Here is a 19,404-nt window from a genome sequence, read left to right as displayed (position 1 = left end):
TTTTTCTACATTGAACCTCATTTGCCATGTAGTCGCCCACCCCAATAATTTGTTCAGGTCTTTTTGCAAGGTTTCCACATCCTGCGGAGAAGTTATTGCCCTGCTTAGCTTAGTATTGTCTGCAAATACAGAGATTGAACTGTTTATCCCATCCTCCAGATCGTTTATAAACAAATTAAATAGGATTGGCCCCAGCACAGAACCCTGGGGAACCCCACTACCCACCCCTGACCATTCTGAGTACTCCCCATTTATCACCACCCTCTGAACACGCCCTTGTAGCCAGTTTTCAATCCATGTACTCACCCTATGGTCCATGCCAACAGACCATATTTTGTACAGTAAACGTTTATGGGGAACTGTGTCAAATGCTTTTGCAAAATCCAGATACACCACATCTACGGGCCTTCCTTTATCTAGATGGCAACTCACCTCCTCATAGAAGGTTAATAGATTGGTTTGGCAAGAACGATTCTTCATGAATCCATGCTGATTACTGCTAATGATATCATTCTTATTACTAAAATCTTGTATATAGTCCCTTATCATCCCCTCCAAGAGTTTACATACTATTGATGTTAGGCTAACTGGTCTGTAATTCCCAGGGATGTATTTTGGGCCCTTTTTAAATATTGGTGCTACATTGGAATGGTACCAGCTGATTGGAAAAAAGCCAGTCAGTAGACGGTCAGTAAAAATTAGGAACAATGGTCTGGCAATCACCTGACTGAGTTCCCTAAGTAACCTCGGATGCAAGCCATCTGGTCCCGGTGATTTATTAATGTTAAGTTTCCCAAGTCTAATTTTAATTCCGTCCTCTGTTAACCATGGAGGTGCTTCCTGTGTTGTGTCATGAGGATAAACACTGCAGTTTTGGTTACTGAAGCCCCCTGATTCACTCATGAAGACTGAGGAGAAGAATAAAATTCAATACCTTCGCCATCTCCCCATCCTTTGTAACCAGATGTCCTTCCTCATTCTTTATGGGGCCAATATGGTCTGTCCTCCCTTTTTTACTGTTTACATAATTTCTTGGGATTTTTTTTTGCTCTCCTCCGCTATGTGTCTTTCATGTTCTATCTTAGCTGTCCTAATTGCACCCTTACATTTCTTATTGCATTCTTTATAAAGTCTGAATGCTGATGATGATCCCTGAACCTTGTATTTTTTGAAGGCCTTCTCCTTTGCCTTTATATCCATTTTTAAATTGGAGTTAGGCCATCCAGGACTTTTGTTCGCTCTTTTAAATGTATTACTCAACGGGATACATTGGCTAATGCCCTTATTTAATATGTACTTAAAGCAAACCCATCTCTCCGTGTTCTTTGTTCCTAATATTTGATCCCAATTTATGCCTTCTAACAAGGTTTGTAGTTTAGGGAAGTTGGCTCTTTTGAAATTCAGTGTCTTTGTGTTCCCCCTACGTTTCCTATTTGTGTGATTTATAACGAAGCCAATTGACCTGTGATCGCTGTTACCTAAATTGCCCCGTATTTCCACATCCGTGATCAGGTCTGTATTGTTGGTAATCAGTAGATCCAGTAATGTTCCGCTGCCGCCATCTTGCTACACCCCATACTCCTCCACAGTAACGATACACCGAGAAAGGGGCAAGTGGACATCTTGTTACACCCACCGGAGTTTTGCATTTCACAGTTATTTTTAACAGGAAACAGAACATATAAGGCAAAATACAGGATTTGGAAATCCATTGGAATCTTTACATGTTGAATTATAAAAGTAGAGGTGTTCTATCAGATTAGCAAACCTGAGAGGTCCGTTGCTTTTAAAATTCAACATCTAAACAGTCCGTCGGATTTCTAAATCCTGTATTTCACCTTATAAGCTCCGTTTTCTGTTAAAAATAACTGTGAAATGCAAAACTCCGGTGGGTGCAACAAGATGTCTGCTTGGCCCCTTCTTGGTGTATCGCTACTGTGAAGGGGTGCGGGGGTGTAGCAAGATGGCGGCGACGAAGGGTCACTTTGGTTACCAATTCTGACGGAACACTGGCACTGCTCTGTTCGCCTCCATGAAATAGGAAACAGGAAGTGATGAGCTTATATCACTTCTGGTTTCTGTAGCGCCATCTTTAAAAATGGAAAGCATTTGATCGCACTGATGTTGGGGTTTGCAGAGGAGGAAATTGGGATCTTACTGACCCCCGATCTCACCATAAAGAGTACCCGTCACCGCCTATTACTACAAAGATCTTTACATTTCTTGTGACAGCAATAAAAGTGATTAAAAAAAGTAAAGTGATGGTAAAAATGAAAAGTGCCCCTGTCCCCCTGTGTGCAAAGGTGAATGCCCACATTGGTGCCACCTGTATGCAAACAGTAATCGTTCCACACATGAGGTATCACTGATCGCAGATCATAAGCAGGAATTCTAACACTAGACCTCCTCTGTACATTGAATGTGATGGCCTGTAAAGACTTTTAGAGCCTCACCTATGGATAGTAAAAATCTACGCGGTTTGTAGCTGTTGCACGCAATTTTAAGGCGTGACACGTTTGATATTTACTGTGTGTGACATCAGGTTTTATATTTTACCAAACGATAGAGAGATATATATATCCTATTAGAGATAGAAAGAAAGATATCTGTTTTTTTTTTGCATTAAAAATACAAGAATACTAAGAATTTTTCTACCAAAAAAAAATACTGGATTGTTACATGTAAAGAAAAAGTTGCAGAAAAGGCGAGGGGGGGGGGGGGGGTAAAGGATAAGTTCACCTTTTGTAACATGTTACAGATGTACCAACCTCTTTGCTCCAACCCCCGGCCTCCCAGTCCCCTTTTAGACATCTAGTGAGGGGATCTTCTCCCCCCACTGACTGTCACAATCTAAAAAAGAACGAGCTGTGCGCCCATCTAGCTGTATCATTCATTCATAGAGTTCTGTGAATGTGAAAACTACAAGTACTGACCACCTCTGTGGATGTCGGTTTGTGCAGTGCCTTGCAAAAGTATTCACCCCCCTTGGCTTTTTACCTAGTTTGTTACATTACTGCCTTTATTTCAGTGTTTTGTTTTTTTTAATCTGAATTATATGTGATGGATCAGAATACAATAGTCTAAGTTGGTGAAGTAAAATTAGAAAAATATATACATAAAACTATTTTTCAGAAATTAAAAACTGATAATTGGAATGTGCATATGTATTCACCCCCTTTGTTATGAAGCCCATAAATAGCTCTGGTGCAACCAATTACCTTCAGAAGTCACATAATTAGTGAAATGATGTCCACCTGTGTGCAATCTAAGTGTCACATGATCTGTTATTACATATACACACACCTTTGTGAAAGGCCCCAGAGGCTGCAACACCTAAGCAAGAGGCACCACTAACCAAACACTGCCATGAAGACCAAGGAACTCTCCAAACAAGTAAGGGACAATGTTGTTGAGAAGTACAAGTCAGAGTTAGGTTATAAAAAGATATCTAAACCTTTGATGATCCCTAGGAGCTCCATCAAATCTATCATAACCAAATGGAAAGAACATGGCACAACAGCAAATCTGCCAAGAGACGGCCGCACACCAAAACTCACAGACCGGGCAAGGAGGGCATTAATCAGAGAGGAGCACAGAGACCTAAGGTAACCCTGGAGGAGCTGCAGAGTTCCACAGCAGAGACTGGAGTATCTGTACATAGGACCACAATAAGCCGTACGCTCCATAGAGTTTGGCTTTATGGCAGAGTGGCCAGAAGAAAGACATTACTTTCAGCAAAAAACAAAATGGCGCGTTTTGAGTTTGTGAAAAGGCATGTGGGAGACTCCCAAATTATATGGGAGGATGCTGCTCTGGTCTGATGAGACTAAAATTGAACTTTTTGGCCATCAAAGAAAATGCTATGTCTGGGGCAAACCCAACACATCACATCACCCAAAGAACACCATCCCCACTGTGAAACATGGTGGTGGAAGCATCATGCTGTGGGGATGTTTTTCAGAAGTCGGGACTGGGAAACTGGTCAGGGTTGAGGGAAAGATGGATGGTGCTAAATACAGGGATATTCTTGAGCCAAACCTGTACCACTCTGTGTGTGATTTGAGGCTAGGACGGAGGTTCACCTTCCAGCAGGACAATGACCCCAAACACACTGCTAAAGCAACACTTGAGTGGTTTAAGGGGAAACATGTAAATGTGTTGGAATGACCTAGTCAAAGCCCAGACCTCAATCCAATAGAAAATCTGTGGTCAGACTTAAGATTGCTGTTCACAAGCTCAAACCATCCAACTTTGAAGGAGCTGGAGCAGTTTTACAAGAAGGAATGGGCAAAAATCCCAGTGGTAAGATGTGGCAAGATCATAGAGACTTATCCAAAGAGACTTGGAGCTGTGATAGCCGCAAAAGGTGGCTCTACAAAGTATTGACTTTAGGGGGGTGAATAGTTATGGGAGGTACTTTAGTTCTCAGTGATCTCTCGGGGGGGTGATGAGGATTGCTGTAGGTAGTTTATTGAGTCTTCCTGTTGCAGTGTATTGGAGGTACAATGTACAGGACGGGGACATTCCACCCACCATCTGATCACAGAGGATACAAAACTTCACAGGTCCCCAACAAATATAATAATAAGGAGTATTATAGTGAGTATTATTGTGAGTATTATTGGGTGTGGTGATGGAGACAGGTGGGGATCCAATGATTAGAAGTCGGGGAGGACAGAGATGGGATTGGTTTGTGTTTCGGGTCACATGACATGAAGTGAGGGGATCACATGGGGGGCTCAGAGTATCACTTTACACAAAGTCCTCAGTGATTTCATGGAACAATTCACACCAGAATCACTGAGCACAGCGATGATGAGGATGATGATGATGAGGATGATGAGGATGATCTCCAGTAATCTCGGCTCGGACACTACGGAGGGACATGTGAGGTCCCAGAAATCTGCAGACATTCCCAGGATCTCCTCTGATAATCATCATCCTTCATCTCCTCCCCGGACACAGCAAATACAATGTAGTAGCAGTCCCAATGTAGTAGCAGTGTAGTAGCACTCCCAGTGCTGTAGTGTAGTAGTACTCCAAGCATAGTAGTGGTGTACAATGTAGATGCAGCTCAGTGTAGTAGCTGTGTAGTGTCAGTACAGTGTAGTAGCAGCGTGGTAGCTGTGTACAGTGTAGTAGCGGAGTGTAGTGCCAGTTCAGTGTAGTAGCACCCTCAGTGTAGTAGCTGTGTAGTGTCAGTACAGTGTAGTAGCGGTGTGCAGTGTCGAAGTGCTCTCAGTGTAGTAGCAGCGTGCAGTGTATTAGCTGTGTACAGTGTAGTAGTTGTGTAGTGTCAGTGCAGTAGCGGTGTACAGTGTAGAAGCAGCTCAATGTAGTAGCGGTGTGCAGTAGCACTCTCAGAGTAGTAGCTGTGTAGTGTCAGTACAGTTTAGCACTCTCAGTGTAGTAGCTGGGTGCAGTGTAGTAGCGGTGTATAGTAGCGGGGTAGCGTCAGTACAGTGTAGTAGTGGTGTGCAGTGCAGTAGCGCTCTGAGTAGTAGCACTTTCAGTGTAATTGCAGTGTAGCAGCACTCTGTGTAGTAGCTGTGTACAGTGCAGTAGCGGAGTGTAGTAGCGCTCTTAGTGTAGTAGCTGTGTAGTGTCAATGCAGTGTAGTAGCGGTGTACAGTGTAGATGCAGCTCAGTGTAGTAGTGGTGTGCAGTGTAGTAGCGCTCTCAGTGTAGTAGCGATGTACAGTGTAGCAGGGCTCTCAGTGTAGTAGCGCTCTGTAGTGCAGTAGCGGAGTGCAGTGTAGTAGCGCTCTCAGTGCAGTAGCGGAGTACAGTGTCAGTCCCGGGTAGCGGCTCACCTTGTCCCATTGCAGCCAGCGGTAGACGGCGTTGTCCAGCTCGGAGTCCCCGGTCCCGGTGGGGATGAGCAGGTTAGAGTTGACGTCACCCCCCGGGTCCCCCATCCTCCTCACCCGCTACACCCGCTGCCTTAGCCCGGACTGCGCCACAGGCTCAAATAAACACTGCGCATGCGCCGAACCGGCTACCCGACATCCACACTGCCCATGCGCTGAGTCTGAGCTGCGTTTCGTATTGCGCATGTGCGGGCTTGTGAGGAGAATGAATGTGCCTAGAGACAACACTTCATATTATGTAATAAAGATAAATCCTGACTGCTCGTCACTCTATACCAGTCCAACACTCATATTATTCATTGCATGGAATTCATAGAATGTTTAGGATCTTTTCCGGGGATGTTCAAAACTCCCAGTATACAAAGAGACCCCAGTATGGTTCCAGTCCCTCCACTGGTCATTATCCTTGTATTGTATGGACCGTCCAACCCCCACAGGGATCATTCCCATACATCCCCTTCTTTGTATAGTGCACATTATCTCATCACACAATGCACACACAGCAGGAACCTGATCCCTTATATCCCATGGATGCCTAATGTCACCACAAAAAGTCTTTATAAATCAGCTTTCATTAAAATAATTCCCAGTAATCCTGTCATAAAAGTCTTTCTTCCTGTTACAGGGTGACAACGCGCTGTCCCTGTCTCCCAACTATGCTCATGTGTTGTCACCCTGTCAGTCCGGCTCCCTCTGGTGACAACAAGCGTTCACTTCCACACATAAGACGCAGGACATGTCCATTGTTGTCACCAAAAAAAACAAAAAAAATAAATAAATGAAGGCCTTGTTGCCCGTTTGTAGCAAACCAACAAACCAAACCTCTCCTGTGTTGTCCCTCTTGTTGGTCAGACGTATAGAACATATAGAACTTTTCATTTAAGGATGTGTTATTTAGCTACCACAGTGTTAGGCCTCATTCATACAGGAGTACTACAACGCACATGCATGCCAGTTCCGTGTTTGCCCATGTGGATACAGAGGTGTTCTGTACATTCAGTCCCATTCATGTCAATTGGGATGCAGTGGCTGCACGGACACAGGCACTCCTCCCAATATGACATCTGTGCGTTTGCACGGCTCCAGACGCAGACTGCTTTCAGGGCCATGTACAAGCACAGATTTCAAATAGGGAGTGACGCTGTGTTTCCATGCAAACGCTAGGTCCCAATTGACATGTGTGTGTAAACACAGCCCTGACATGGGTGTATGCTGTAGTATGCCCGCATGAGCGTGGACTTAGGGCCCAATAACAACTCTCCGGTCCGTCAAGGTGTGCATTATGTCATAGATAGTTCCGTTAGGCAGTCCAAGTATTTAAAGGGTTAGTTCACCTTTACATAACAACAAACTGCAGCTCTTAGACCCCTTTCACACTGGAGGTGTTTTTCAGGCGCTACAGTGCTAAAAATAGCGCCTGCATAGCGCCTGAAAAAAGCCTCCGCTGCAAAACCAGTGTGAAAGCTCAAATGCTTTCACACTGGGGCGCTGCGCTGGCAGGGCGTCACAAAAAGTCCTGCCAGCAGCTTCTTTGCAGCGGTGTAGGAGCGGTGAATACACCTCTCCTACACCACTCCTACACCGCTCCTGCCCATTGAAAACAATGGGGCAGCGCCGACATACCGCTGGCAAAGCGCCGATAAAAGCGGCGATTTGCGGCCGGATTTAACCCCTTTTTCGGCCGCTAATGGGGGGTTAAAACCGCCCCACTAGCAGAGGGCGGCTTTACCGCCAATGCCCGGGGCAGCTTAGTGTGAAAGGGGTCTTAGGCTGGGTTTACACATTTGCAGTCCAGAGTCCGGTGCGTTTCTGTTCATTGGTTCAGGTGCAAACTTTTGCCTGAATTCGCACCTGAACCGGACCTAAAAAACGCACAGGACCCTTTTCAAAATCGCACCATGGCTCCACCAAAAGCCAGTCACATTCACATGTTATGTGAATTGGATGCGGTTAAAAACGCATCCAACTCCCTTATCATTGGCCTAATTCTCCATAGGCTATCCCCTCTTCAGTCTATCATGAATGCTGCTGCCAGACTTATCCACTTTACCAACCGCACTGTGTCAACCTCCCCTCTCCTCCAATCCCTACAAAGCCATTCACAACTCTTCACCGAGCTACATCGTCAATCTTGTATCCAAATATCACCCAAACCATCCTCTCCGCTCTTCTCAAGACCTCCTACTCTCAAGCTCCCTTGTCTCCTCCTCCCATGCTCATCTCCAGGATTTCTCCAGAGCCTCTCCCATCCTCTGGAGCTCTCTACCTCCAATCTGTCCGGCTATCTCCTACTCTAGCTGCCTTCAGGCCATCCCTGAAAACTCATCTCTTTAGGGAAGTCTATCACGCCTCCAACTAATCTTTTACCACTTCCATCAGCTCATTCCCCACAGTTACAACCTTTTGTACCACCTGCCCCACCCTATTAGATTGTAAGCTCTTCTGAGAAGGGCCCTCTTATTATTTGTATTTTATTGTATTGTAACTGTATGGTCTGCATTCCACAGAGAAGTACAGAGACCCACTGATGATGTCACTAGGTCTAAAATATGATGTAGCACCCTGGTGTTTAGCCAGGGTTGCTCCTCACAAATTTACTTGCCAGGAGTAGTTATCCTGGTTGATTGATAGAGATCTATTGATTTCTCCCCAAGTTTGGCCTTGTTGCACTTTTCTCTTCTACCACTAGGTGGCCGAGTACTTGGTGGTGCTAGATATGAGAAGGGCAACCCAAGCTCAGGTTATGGGTATATGGGGTATCTCAGCCAACTGGCAGGGGTTTTCTTGAACCCCTTGGCTTGCTAGGAGAGCCTATATATTCAGGTGAGGTCAGGTGATCTATGTTCTGTGCCACCCGGACGGCTGTCTGGATGTGTGTCCTGGGCTGCTAGCCCAGAGATTGGGCCTATTACAGGGGCATCTGGCTGCTAGGCTGTGTGAGGGCCTATCCAGAAGTAAGAGCAGCACAGGGTTGGGATTGCGGCTTGCAGTCCAACCAGAAGTGACAGTTCTGCCGGCCGGAGAACCTATCAGTGGTCGGAGGTAGAAGGGAAGCTGTCGCCACAAAGGGACCACCCACCTTTACAAGGGACCACCGTGAGTAACTGAAGCAAGAACCGGAACCACATTCTCACCGAAAGGGCATGGTGGAGAATCAGGAAACTTCAGGCGGTGATCAAGTCAGGAACCCAACCCGCGGAGGAGGCGCTTGCAGAGCAGCCTTGTGAGTCAAGCCAGGGGCCGAGCCGGTTAGCAGGGGTGAAGCTTGAGGAGTATCTGGAGTGCCAAGTTAGGGACCCAGCAAGGAAGCGTGGGTGATGCTTGAGGGGATACCACCGCAAATCTTGGAAGAGCTCAAGGGATTCATAGTCAGTGAATCAGCAGGTCTAGTGAGAGACCAGGAGCTCAGAACTGAAGAGCTACAAGAGGCAGTTGTAGTGGAGCTGAAAGGACTGTTACATTTGAGTTAGGAGCTGTTAAAGACTGTTGCCATAGGAGACAGCATTCCTGCATGTGCAGATGTGGCTTCTTGCTGGGGCCTTTCCCTGCACCGCTGTCTTCCTATTGAAGTCTCGGAGTCTGCTAATAGAATTCGCAACTACCTAAGGGTGTCCCGGCTCTAACCCTCTGTCCCCCAAAATTACAAAGGACTGTTAAGAGAAATAAAACCTCTTTTCCATCCAAGAAGTGTCTGGCGCCCAATAACTTTGTCCACCTTGCACCCACTATGCCTCACAACCCACCACATACAGTAGGATGTCAGCTATCTTTGGCCAGGAAAGTTCTCATCAGACTGGACCAGGCCTTGCTACAATGGTGTATCATGAAAACAGCAGTAATCTTTTTTATTCAAATATTTTAAAAGCATGTTGATGGAGGGAGGGGGCCAGGGAAAGCAAAATACAAGCAGCCTATTTCAGCTTTAATGTATACAGAGCTATACATCAGGCCTACAAAGGGGACAATTGGAAAGGAAACAGGGACAGAGCGGGTGGGATCCAGCAGAGGGATCGATAGGAGCTCCGCACTCTGTACAACTACCAGGCTTTTTACACTTCTCATGTTGTCTAAGAATATTAATGAGTCACTCTACTGGGCCTATTAATAGCTTTCTTTAGGAAATCCTCAGTAATCTTAGCGGTTAAACATAAGACAATGAAAGCAGATCTGCAGTACTGAACATGGCTTGTCTAGACTGCAGTGACAGGTAAAGCCAAGGTATAGTCATATAGAGGAAAACATTTAGATTTGCTTGTTTAGCCTCGGTGCATAGGGCTCCAGGCAGCATTTAGCCTTGGTGCATGCATTGCACCCAACTGTCCCTGATTTGGAGGGAAAGTCCCTGATTTGGAGCAATGTCTCTCTGCCCCTCTTTCTCCCACCCCCTTTTGTCCCTCATTTTGGTCTGATCTATATAGTTCTATATAAAATGCACTTTTTATCTTTCAAAAAGTGTTTCCCAGTGCTAAACCGTTCATCCAATTTCTAAATTGCTGCATTTGTACATTTTAAAAGCCAATATAAAGAAAAAGTAGTGGTAAAAAAAAGCCCTTGTGGATTTAATTAACCTTTTTTTGGGTTAATTCTCCTTTAAGGGGGTGTGGCAGGGGGAGTGTCCTATGCCTACATACATTTGTTAGTAGGTGTCCCTCATTACCATCTCAAAATGTTGGGAGGTATGTGCATGGGGCACTGGCATTTAACCTTGGTGCATGGAGCTCTGATGTCTAGCATCGGTGCATGGGACTCTGGTGTTTAGCCTCGGTGAATTGGGCTCTGGTGTTTAGCCTCGGTGAATTGGGCTCTGGTGTCTAGCCTCGGTGAAATGGGCTCTGGTGTTTAGCCTCGGTGAATTGGGCTCTGGTGTTTAGCCTCGGTGAATTGGGCTCTGGTGTTTAGCCTCGGTGAATTGGGCTCTGGTGTTTTAGCCTTGGTGCTAGGGGGCCTTGTCTTTAAGCCTTGGTGCATGGGGCTCTGGCGTTTAGCCTCATTGCATAGGGCTCCACCTTTTTTCCCTCAGTGCACGGGGCTCAGGGATTTAGCCTTAGTGCATGAGGCTCCTGCGTTTAGCCTCCGTGCCTGGCATTTACGGCATTTAGTCTCATTGTATGGGCTCCGGTGTTTAGCCTTGATGCATGTAGCTCTGGCATTTAGCCTCGATGCATGGGGCTCCAGCTTTTTGCCTCAGTGCATGGGGCTCAGACATTTAGCCTCAGCCAATGGGGCTCTGATGTTTAGCCTCAGTACATGGGACTCCTGCATTTAGTCTCAATGCCTGGAGTTCCGGTGGTAGGTCTCATTAACTGAGGCCTTGGTGCATGGGGCTTCAGTGTTTAGCCTTGGGGCATTGGGCTCCAGCCTTTAGCACTGGAGCATGGAGCTCTGGGATTTAGCCTCGGTGCATGGGGCTTCGACATCTAATTGTTGGTGCATTAGGCTCTGGTGTCTAGCTTCGTTGCATGGAGCTTTGACGTTTAACCTCAGTGCTTGGGGCTCCAGCATCTAGCCTTGGTGCATGCTGATTCAGCTTTAGCCTCGGTGCATCAGGCTCTGGCGTTTAGCCTTGGTGCCTCGGGCTCTGGCCACAGGTGGAGCAAAGGGGTGTCCTGTCCAACCCCACTACCAGCAGCCTTTGAAACTCTATTATAGTTTGAGAGCTCTTAAGGCTGGACAGTGCACCTAGCTGTACTTACCTTACCTTGTGAGATGTTAAAATTGCATTTTATGTAGAAGGCAGATGGAGTCAAAGACCCCCCACCCCTGTTCAAGGATGGCTTCTCCAGTTTGATGTAGATGGCCTCTTTCATGCCTCGTGGGAACCAGTTGTTTTCCCTGTCCAAAATGGCCATCTCACTGGCCTCGAAAGAGTGTTCCTTTTCCTTAAAGTGGAATTCCAGTCTAACTAATCCTAAATCTTCTCCTACCCCACGTCTAACTCCTGTCCTAGATACCCTGTAGAAGGAAGAAGTTTATACTTACTTTTTCTCAGAGCGCTCCGGCTTCAGGCGTGGAGGGATGGCTGACAATGGATACAATCTCTAGGTGGTGAAGTCTCCCATACGCTTACTATGGGGCATCCTATTTCAGCTGTACCTCCTTTCTGCTGTAGCTGCAAATGGTAGCCAACCACGTGACCGTTCCAGTGAGCTCCCCGAGAATAGGTGAGTATGTAGGCAGGTGCAGTCTGCTTCCTCCACTGTAGGTGGCTCCATCACAGCTTGGAGAGGAAGTCAGGTGACCCTTGGCGGCCATCTTGGATCAGCAGAGTGTTTTTAGTCTCTGCTCTCCAGGTTTTGGCACGTGTGGGTAGTGTAAGGACGGGTTCCCCATCAGTCAGGGACAGTATTAGCAGCAGGGAGAGGTTCCAGATGAGAAGAGAAAGCCTAGGGCTCGCAATTGCCTTGGACATCTTCCCGTTTGGGTACGGGACGGCCAGACCACATTCTGCGTTTTTATAACCACAACACGCTGCACGCACCCACAAATGACATCTTTCTTCTACTAGGTAGTTACAATAGTAGTTAGAAGGGGGGTGAGAGCAGGTTTAGTCTTAAGTATAGCCTGGAATTCCACTTTAACTGCTTCAGCCCCGGGAGAATTTACCCCCTTCCTGACCAGAGCGTTTTTTGCAATTCGGCACTACGTCGATTTAACTGACAATTGCGCGGTCGTGCGGCATTGTACCCAAACAAAATCAAGGTCCTTTTTTTCCCCACAGATAGAGCTTTCTTTTGGTGGTATTTGATCGCCTCTGAGGTTTTTATTTTTTGCGCTATAAACAAAAAAAGAGCGACAATTTTGAAAAAAAAAGCAATATTTTTTACTTTTTGCTATAATAAATATCCCCAAAAAATACATTAAAAAACTTTTTTTTTTCCTCAGTTTAGGCCGATACGTATTCTTCTACATATTTTTTGTAAAAAAAAAACTGCAATAAGCGTTTATTGATTGGTTTGCGCAAAAGTTATAGCATCTACAAAATAGGGGAGAGTTTTATTGCATTTTTATTATTATTTTTTTTACTAGTAATGGCAGCGATCAGCGTTTTTTTTTTTTTTTTTTTTTTATCCTGACTGCGACATTATGGCGGACACATCAGACACTTTTGGCGCTATTTTGGGACCATTCACATTTATACAGCGATCAGTGCGATTAAAAATGCTTTGATTACTGTGTAAATGTGACTGGCAGTGAAGGGGTTAACCAGGAGGGAGCGCTGTGCAGCTTCATCAGCGTACATCAATGAAGGAGAAAAATTACCTGTTTGCAAAATTTTATAACAAAATATAATATATATATATATTTATATATAATTTTTTTTTTTATTATTATTTATTTATTTATTTTTTTTATTTGGTCTTTTTTAATTTTTTTAACAAAAAATAAAAACCACAGAGGGGATCAAATACCACCAAAAGAAAGTTCTATTTGTGGGGAAAAAAATGATAAAAATGTCATTTGGGTACAGAAGTTGTATGATCGCGCAATTGTCATTCAAAGTGCGTCAGCGCTGAAAGCTGAAAATTGGTCTGGACAGGAGGGGGGGTTTAAGCGCCCAGTAAGCAAGTGGTTAAGGTAGAATTCCTTAAAGTAAGCTGGTCAACTTGACCCAAACATACTATACAAAGTGAAATTAAACCTAGAATGATACTTTGGGGTACAAGAAGCCCGTTTGCCCAAAGAATTTGCTGTCCTATGTTGGGTCATTCTTTTCTTGAGAGGTGGTCTTCTCTCCTCAATGTACAGATCTTTACATTCCTCAATACACAGCACTGCAAATACCAAGTTAAATTTGCTTGTGTTTTGGGAGTTGGATCTTTAGGATGTACAATCAACATCTACACATTCCATGGTGATTGGAGTAAGGTGTCTTAAGGTATGGATATAAATGTTGGTATCTTCCTGACACTAATTGGAATTTAGGAAGAGTTTTGGTAAACCAAGAAATGTCTTCAACATTACAGAACAAGTCCAGGTAATGCTGAAATAAACTGTATCTGAGTACCACAAACTCAAAATGCTATTTGATTTTTTTTTTTTTAATCATATTTTATTCTGCATTCTTTGCATTTTACAAAAAAAGAAGACTTTGCTAGGTGGGACAATTACAAAAGCAAGAAAAAAAGTTAGTACAGCATGGTTACAGACATAATAAACAGCATCAACCCTGGAAGAATATACCATTACAAAAGCTTGTAAAGAAGCCTTTCTCAGCACAGAGGAACCCTTGAAATAACTTTACAATCTCAGGGAAACCCCTTCTAAAAATGACTATATCCACAACTCATGATGCATCAGTGTCATGTTCAATGGGAAGAATGCTCCCTATATTTGTAGTCATTGGGAAGAATTCCCCTTTAACAGATAGTTAAAAATATCAGCGGTGTCAGTGAAAACTTATCTGAGAAGCAGAAATTTCTTATTGCTCAAGGAACCTCTCGCAACCTGTGATGAGAAACCCTGTTGTAAAGGATCGCTATAACCGTCAAGTTGAGAGATGGGTGAGGTTGTCTAGACACGATGAGGCATATATACTCTGTCTAGTGGGCCAATATGGACTCAAATTTGTATATATCATACCTCCCAACATTTTGAGATGGGAATGAGGGACACCTACTAACAAATGTATGTAGGCATAGGACACGCCCCCTGCCACACCCCCTTAAAGGAGTATTAACCCCAAAAAAAGATTAATTAAATCCACAAGGGCTTTTTTTTACCACTACTATTCCTTTATATTGGCTTTTAAAATGTACAACTGCAGCAATTTAGAAATTGAATGAAAGGTTTAGGATTGGGGAAAAACTTTTTGAAAGATAAAAAGTGCATTTTATATACAACTATATAGATGAGACCAAAATGAGTGACAAATGAGGGGGAAAGAGGGACAGAGGGACAGAGGGACATTGTTCTAAATCAGGGACAGTTGGGAGCTATGATATAGCATTATCTAAGAAGTACTGTAAGTATGTTTCTCCATTGGTATGCATCTGAGTTCACTAATTCTTTCCGAAAGTTGGGGTGGATTAGGAGAAAATAGAGATCTGGTGATTGCCAATGTCAAGTGTTTACCCACAGAGGTGGTTCCAAAATGGCCTAAAATTCGGGTAAGTGGGTCAGCATTTAAACTAATACCCAGCAAGCCATTTAAAGTACCAATCACTTCTGCCCAGTACCTCCTTATTTTCGGGTATTACCACAAAAGATGAATGAGAGTCCCATTAGGGTGTCTTCATCTACCACAGAAAGAATCAGTTCTGGCACCTATTCTGTAGAGGAATATAGGGGTACGGTAAACCCCATGTAGAATAAAAAAAAAAATAAAATAAAAAATATATTTTTATTCTACATGGGGTTTACTGTACCCCTATATTCCTTTACAGAATAGGTGCCAGAACTGATTCTTTCTGTGGTAGATGAGGACACCCTAATGGGACTCTCATCTTTTGTGGTAATACCCGAAAAAAAAAAAAAGTACTGGGCAGAAGTGATTGGTACTTTAAATGGCTTGCTGGAAATTATATATATAATATATAGGCCATACAGTGAAAAGTGCTCTAATGATGAGAGTACGAAGCATCCCAAACACAAAGGGTTTATTTTGTTGTTAATCCTTTTTTCGGGTTTTATGGGTGAGTCAGTCTTGCCCCACCAGGTTTATCCAAAGCCATTGACCGGACTTGTACCGTGTCTGTGTCTTCCTGTTTATACAAGCCCAGCGTTGCCCTGCAGTTACCAGAGCCGTGATTGGTGGCTTCCCCCTGAGATGACAGCAGATGCTGCTGACTCCATCCAGTCGCTGCCAAAATAGCTGCAGGTTATCGACGGTCCTTGGCAGACATACCTTTGTAGTGAGCGACCTGTGTGCTAAAAATAACCTACAAATGCTGTGTCAAGCTGCGTGACCCTGGAGGGAAAAGTCATTGATTTACAGTGTATGACAGATAAGAGTCAGAGTCCTTGGCAAGTGCATCCGCAATATATTAGCGTCCATATTATTAATTTTGCATGAGCTTCAGGACGCAGACTTGCAGGACTTCGTGTTCTGGATTCAGCACCTCCAAAATGTCATAGACCCACCATTAGCTAGATCCCTGGCTTTTCCTGTACTCCTGTCAGATTCACAGACTTGGAACAAGTATAGAGATAAGGAATTATGACTTTTTTTTTCCTTTGGTGGCGATCGAAAAAACTGATTTGGCAGAGAAGCCCATTGAGTGTTGGCGTGGGTGCTACTGGGTGTAGTTGGTGATGGAAAGAAAAATCCAACCAGTATGTGGAATCTTGATTATTTACTAAATATCTACTACTCTACTTATTTATAGGCTCCTCTACCACACTATTGTCACCAAGTTGTCCATACCATGTCCTCCATCTAGATCTAAATTTGGGCTTCTGGTCATTGAGAGCAACTCCTTTCTGCGTGTAAACAGCAATATTCTCCACAAGCATCATTATAAGTCTTGGAGTGAGGGACACGTGGTCTTTTGGATCAGGTTCTCCCCCCTCCCATGGGGTCTCCTTCGGGGGAGCCTCATCAATACTTGGGTTGTCCTTGTTTTGGCAGGCCTCCTCCCAAAGAAAGGGGTCTGCCTGGACCTATCATTAGCTAGGTCAGATCGGTAGCAACCATAACTAGCTACCAATGGTAGCTCCCTTGCTTTGCCTTTAGTCCTGTCATATTCAAAGAATTGGAACGAGTATAGAGATAGGGAATTATGACACTTTTTCCTTGGTGACGATGGAAAAAAAAAACTGGTGTGGCAGAGGAGCCCATCGATCAAAAGTCTTGAGGTGAGGGACACATGGTCCTTTGGTCAGGTTCACCCCCTACCATTGTGTCTCCCTTTGGGGGAGCCCCACCTAGTTCTTGGTTTGGCCTTGTTTCAGCAGGCCTCCCGAAGAAAGGGGTCTGCCTGGTTTTGACGGGGTGGACCAGTGAGTACCCCAGTCCCTGTGAGTAGCCTTGTGCTCTGGGAGATCAGGGTTAGGGTCCTTCCTTGGAGAAGGAGGGCCAGGTGTACAACCTGTGCACTTTTTTTGTGTGTTTCACTTTTGTGTGCTCACTGGTGTTTTGAGAGTGTTTCACTAATCATTACCTACTACACCAGAAGGGCTTTCCTGCCACCCATCCCCCCTTTTTTTGTCGATGGATACCTCCTGAGCTCCAATTCCTCACGTCTCATTTTTGAAGCACCATCATCCAGTTTATTAAATATCTACTACTCTACTTATTTATAGGCTCCTCTACCAAACTATTGTCACCAAGTTGTCCATAGCATGTCCTCCACCTAGATCTAAATTTGGGCTTCTGGCCATTGAGAGCAACTCCTTTCTGCGTTTATACAGCAATATTCTCCACAGGCATCATTATAAGTCTTGGAGTGAGGGACACGTGGTCTTTTGGATCAGGTTCTCCCCCCTCCCATGGGGTCTCCTTCGGGGGAGCCTCATCAATACTTGGGTTGTCCTTGTTTTGGCAGGCCTCCTCCCAAAGAAAGGGGTCTGCCTGGACCTATCATTAGCTAGGTCAGATCAGTAGCAACCATAACTAGCTACCAATGGTAGCTCCCTTGCTTTGCCTTTAGTCCAGTCATATTCCGATTCCTCACGTCTCATTTTTGAAGCACCATCATCCAGTTTACATGACCTTATTTTACAGTTTTGCAAGTAACCTGGTTATCTGGGAACCCCAAATTGTTATTTAGACAAGATGTTCCCAAACACACATCTTTGCCTTGGCTGCGTAAAGATGCTGAGTATTTCTGGTGCCAGAAATAGTGTCTTTATGGTGCATGAGCAAATGCACTCTATTTGCATACAGTAGTGCATGCACACAGATGTAATGTCCCGATCACACACTACCTGTGTTCAGGCATTATGTTTGTGCGCGATATACTTTAATCTTGTTCATGGCAAATATAACATAGGTATCCAATGCATAGTAGGGGCTCATCACTCCCTCTTCATCAGGGCTTATAGTGGAGAAAATAATTATTTGATCCCCTGCAGATTTTTTAAGTTTGCCCACTTATAAAGAAATTAGGGGGTCTATAATTTTTATCACAGGTGTATTTGAAATAATAGAGATAGAATATCAACCAAAAATCCAGAAAAAAACACATGATACAAATGTTATAAATTGAGTTACATAGTTACATAGTTAGTCAGGTTGAAAAGACACAAGACCATCCAGTCCAACCATAAAAAAAAAAAAAAAAAAATCGTACAATCCAATATACCCAATACTATACCCACAGTTGATCCAGAGGAAGGCAAAAAACCCAGCAGAGCATGCTCCAATTTGCTACAGCAGGGGAAAAAATTCCTTCCTGATCCCCCAAGAGGCAATCGGATGTTCCCTGGATCAACTTTACCTATAAATGTCAGTATCCAGTTATATTATGTACATTTAGGAAAGTATCCAGGCCTTTCTTAAAGCAATCTACTGAGCTGGCCAGAACCACCTCTGGATGGAGTCTATTCCACATTTTCACAGCTCTTACTGTGAAGAAACCTTTCCATATTTGGAGACGAAATCTCTTTTCCTCCAGTCGTAAAGAGTGCCCCCTTGTCCTCTGTGTTGACCGTAAAGTGAATAACTCAACACCAAGTTCACTATATGGACCCCTTATATATTTGAACATGTTGATCATATCCCCCCTTATTCTCCTCTTCTCAAGAATGAACAAATTCAGTTCCTCTAATCTTTCCTCATAGCTGAGCTCCTCCATGCCTCTTATCAGTTTGGTTGCCCTTCTCTGCACTTTCTCCAGTTCCCTGATATCCTTTTTGAGAACTGGTGCCCAAAACTGAACTGCATATTCCAGATGAGGTCTTACTAATGATTTGAACAGGGGCAAAATTATATCTCTCTCTCTAGAGTCCATACCTCTCTTAATGCGAGAAAGGACCTTGCTCGCTTTGGAAACCGCAGCTTGGCATTGCATGTTATTATTGAGCTTATGATCTACCAAAACCCCAGATCCTTCTCCACCATTGATTCCCCCAGTTGTACTCCCCCTAGTATGTATGATGCATGCATATTCTTAGCCCCCAAGTGCATAACTTTACATTTCTCAACATTAAACCTCATCTGCCACATAGACGCCCAATTAGACAGAGCATTGAGGTCAGCTTGTAAATTGGAGACATCCTATAAGGACGTTATTCCACCGCATAGCAGTTGCAGTTCAGTGGATAAAATAAGTATTTGATCCCCAAGCAAAACATGACTTAGTACTTGGTGGGGAAACCCTTGTTGGCAAGCACAGAGGTAAGATGTCTTTGTAGTTGGTGACCAGGTTTGCACACATCTCAGGGGGGGTTTTGGTCCACTCTTCTTTACAGATCTTCTCTAAATCCTTAAGGTTTCTTGGCTGGTGCTTGGCAACTTGAAGTTTCACCTTCCTCCATAAATTTTCTATAGGATTAAGGTCTGGAGACTGTCTAGGCCACTCCATGACCTTAATGTGCTTCTTCTTGAGCCACTCCTTTGTTACCTTGGTGGTATGGTTTTGGGTCATTCTCATGC

At 44.3% G+C, this 19,404-nt stretch overlaps 1 protein-coding gene across 1 annotated transcript in view; it reads right to left on the bottom strand.

Annotated features, from left to right (window-relative positions):
• Nucleotides 1-6,024, bottom strand: part of PGM2L1 (phosphoglucomutase 2 like 1) — a gene marked incomplete in the record, with an annotated part of 107,427 nt that extends 101,403 nt beyond the window's left edge. The window contains 1 exon segment of the mRNA XM_073612763.1: nucleotides 5,814-6,024. Within this exon segment, the coding sequence (XP_073468864.1) occupies nucleotides 5,814-5,918 (105 nt within the window).
• Nucleotides 6,025-19,404: the final 13,380 nt, after the last annotated feature.

Source organism: Aquarana catesbeiana, linkage group LG02 (genome assembly GCF_042186555.1).
Source record: "Aquarana catesbeiana isolate 2022-GZ linkage group LG02, ASM4218655v1, whole genome shotgun sequence".
Taxonomy (NCBI): domain Eukaryota; kingdom Metazoa; phylum Chordata; class Amphibia; order Anura; family Ranidae; genus Aquarana; species Aquarana catesbeiana.
The sequence above is the reverse complement of the archived record's forward strand: the minus strand, read 5'-3'. Positions and strand labels throughout refer to the sequence as shown.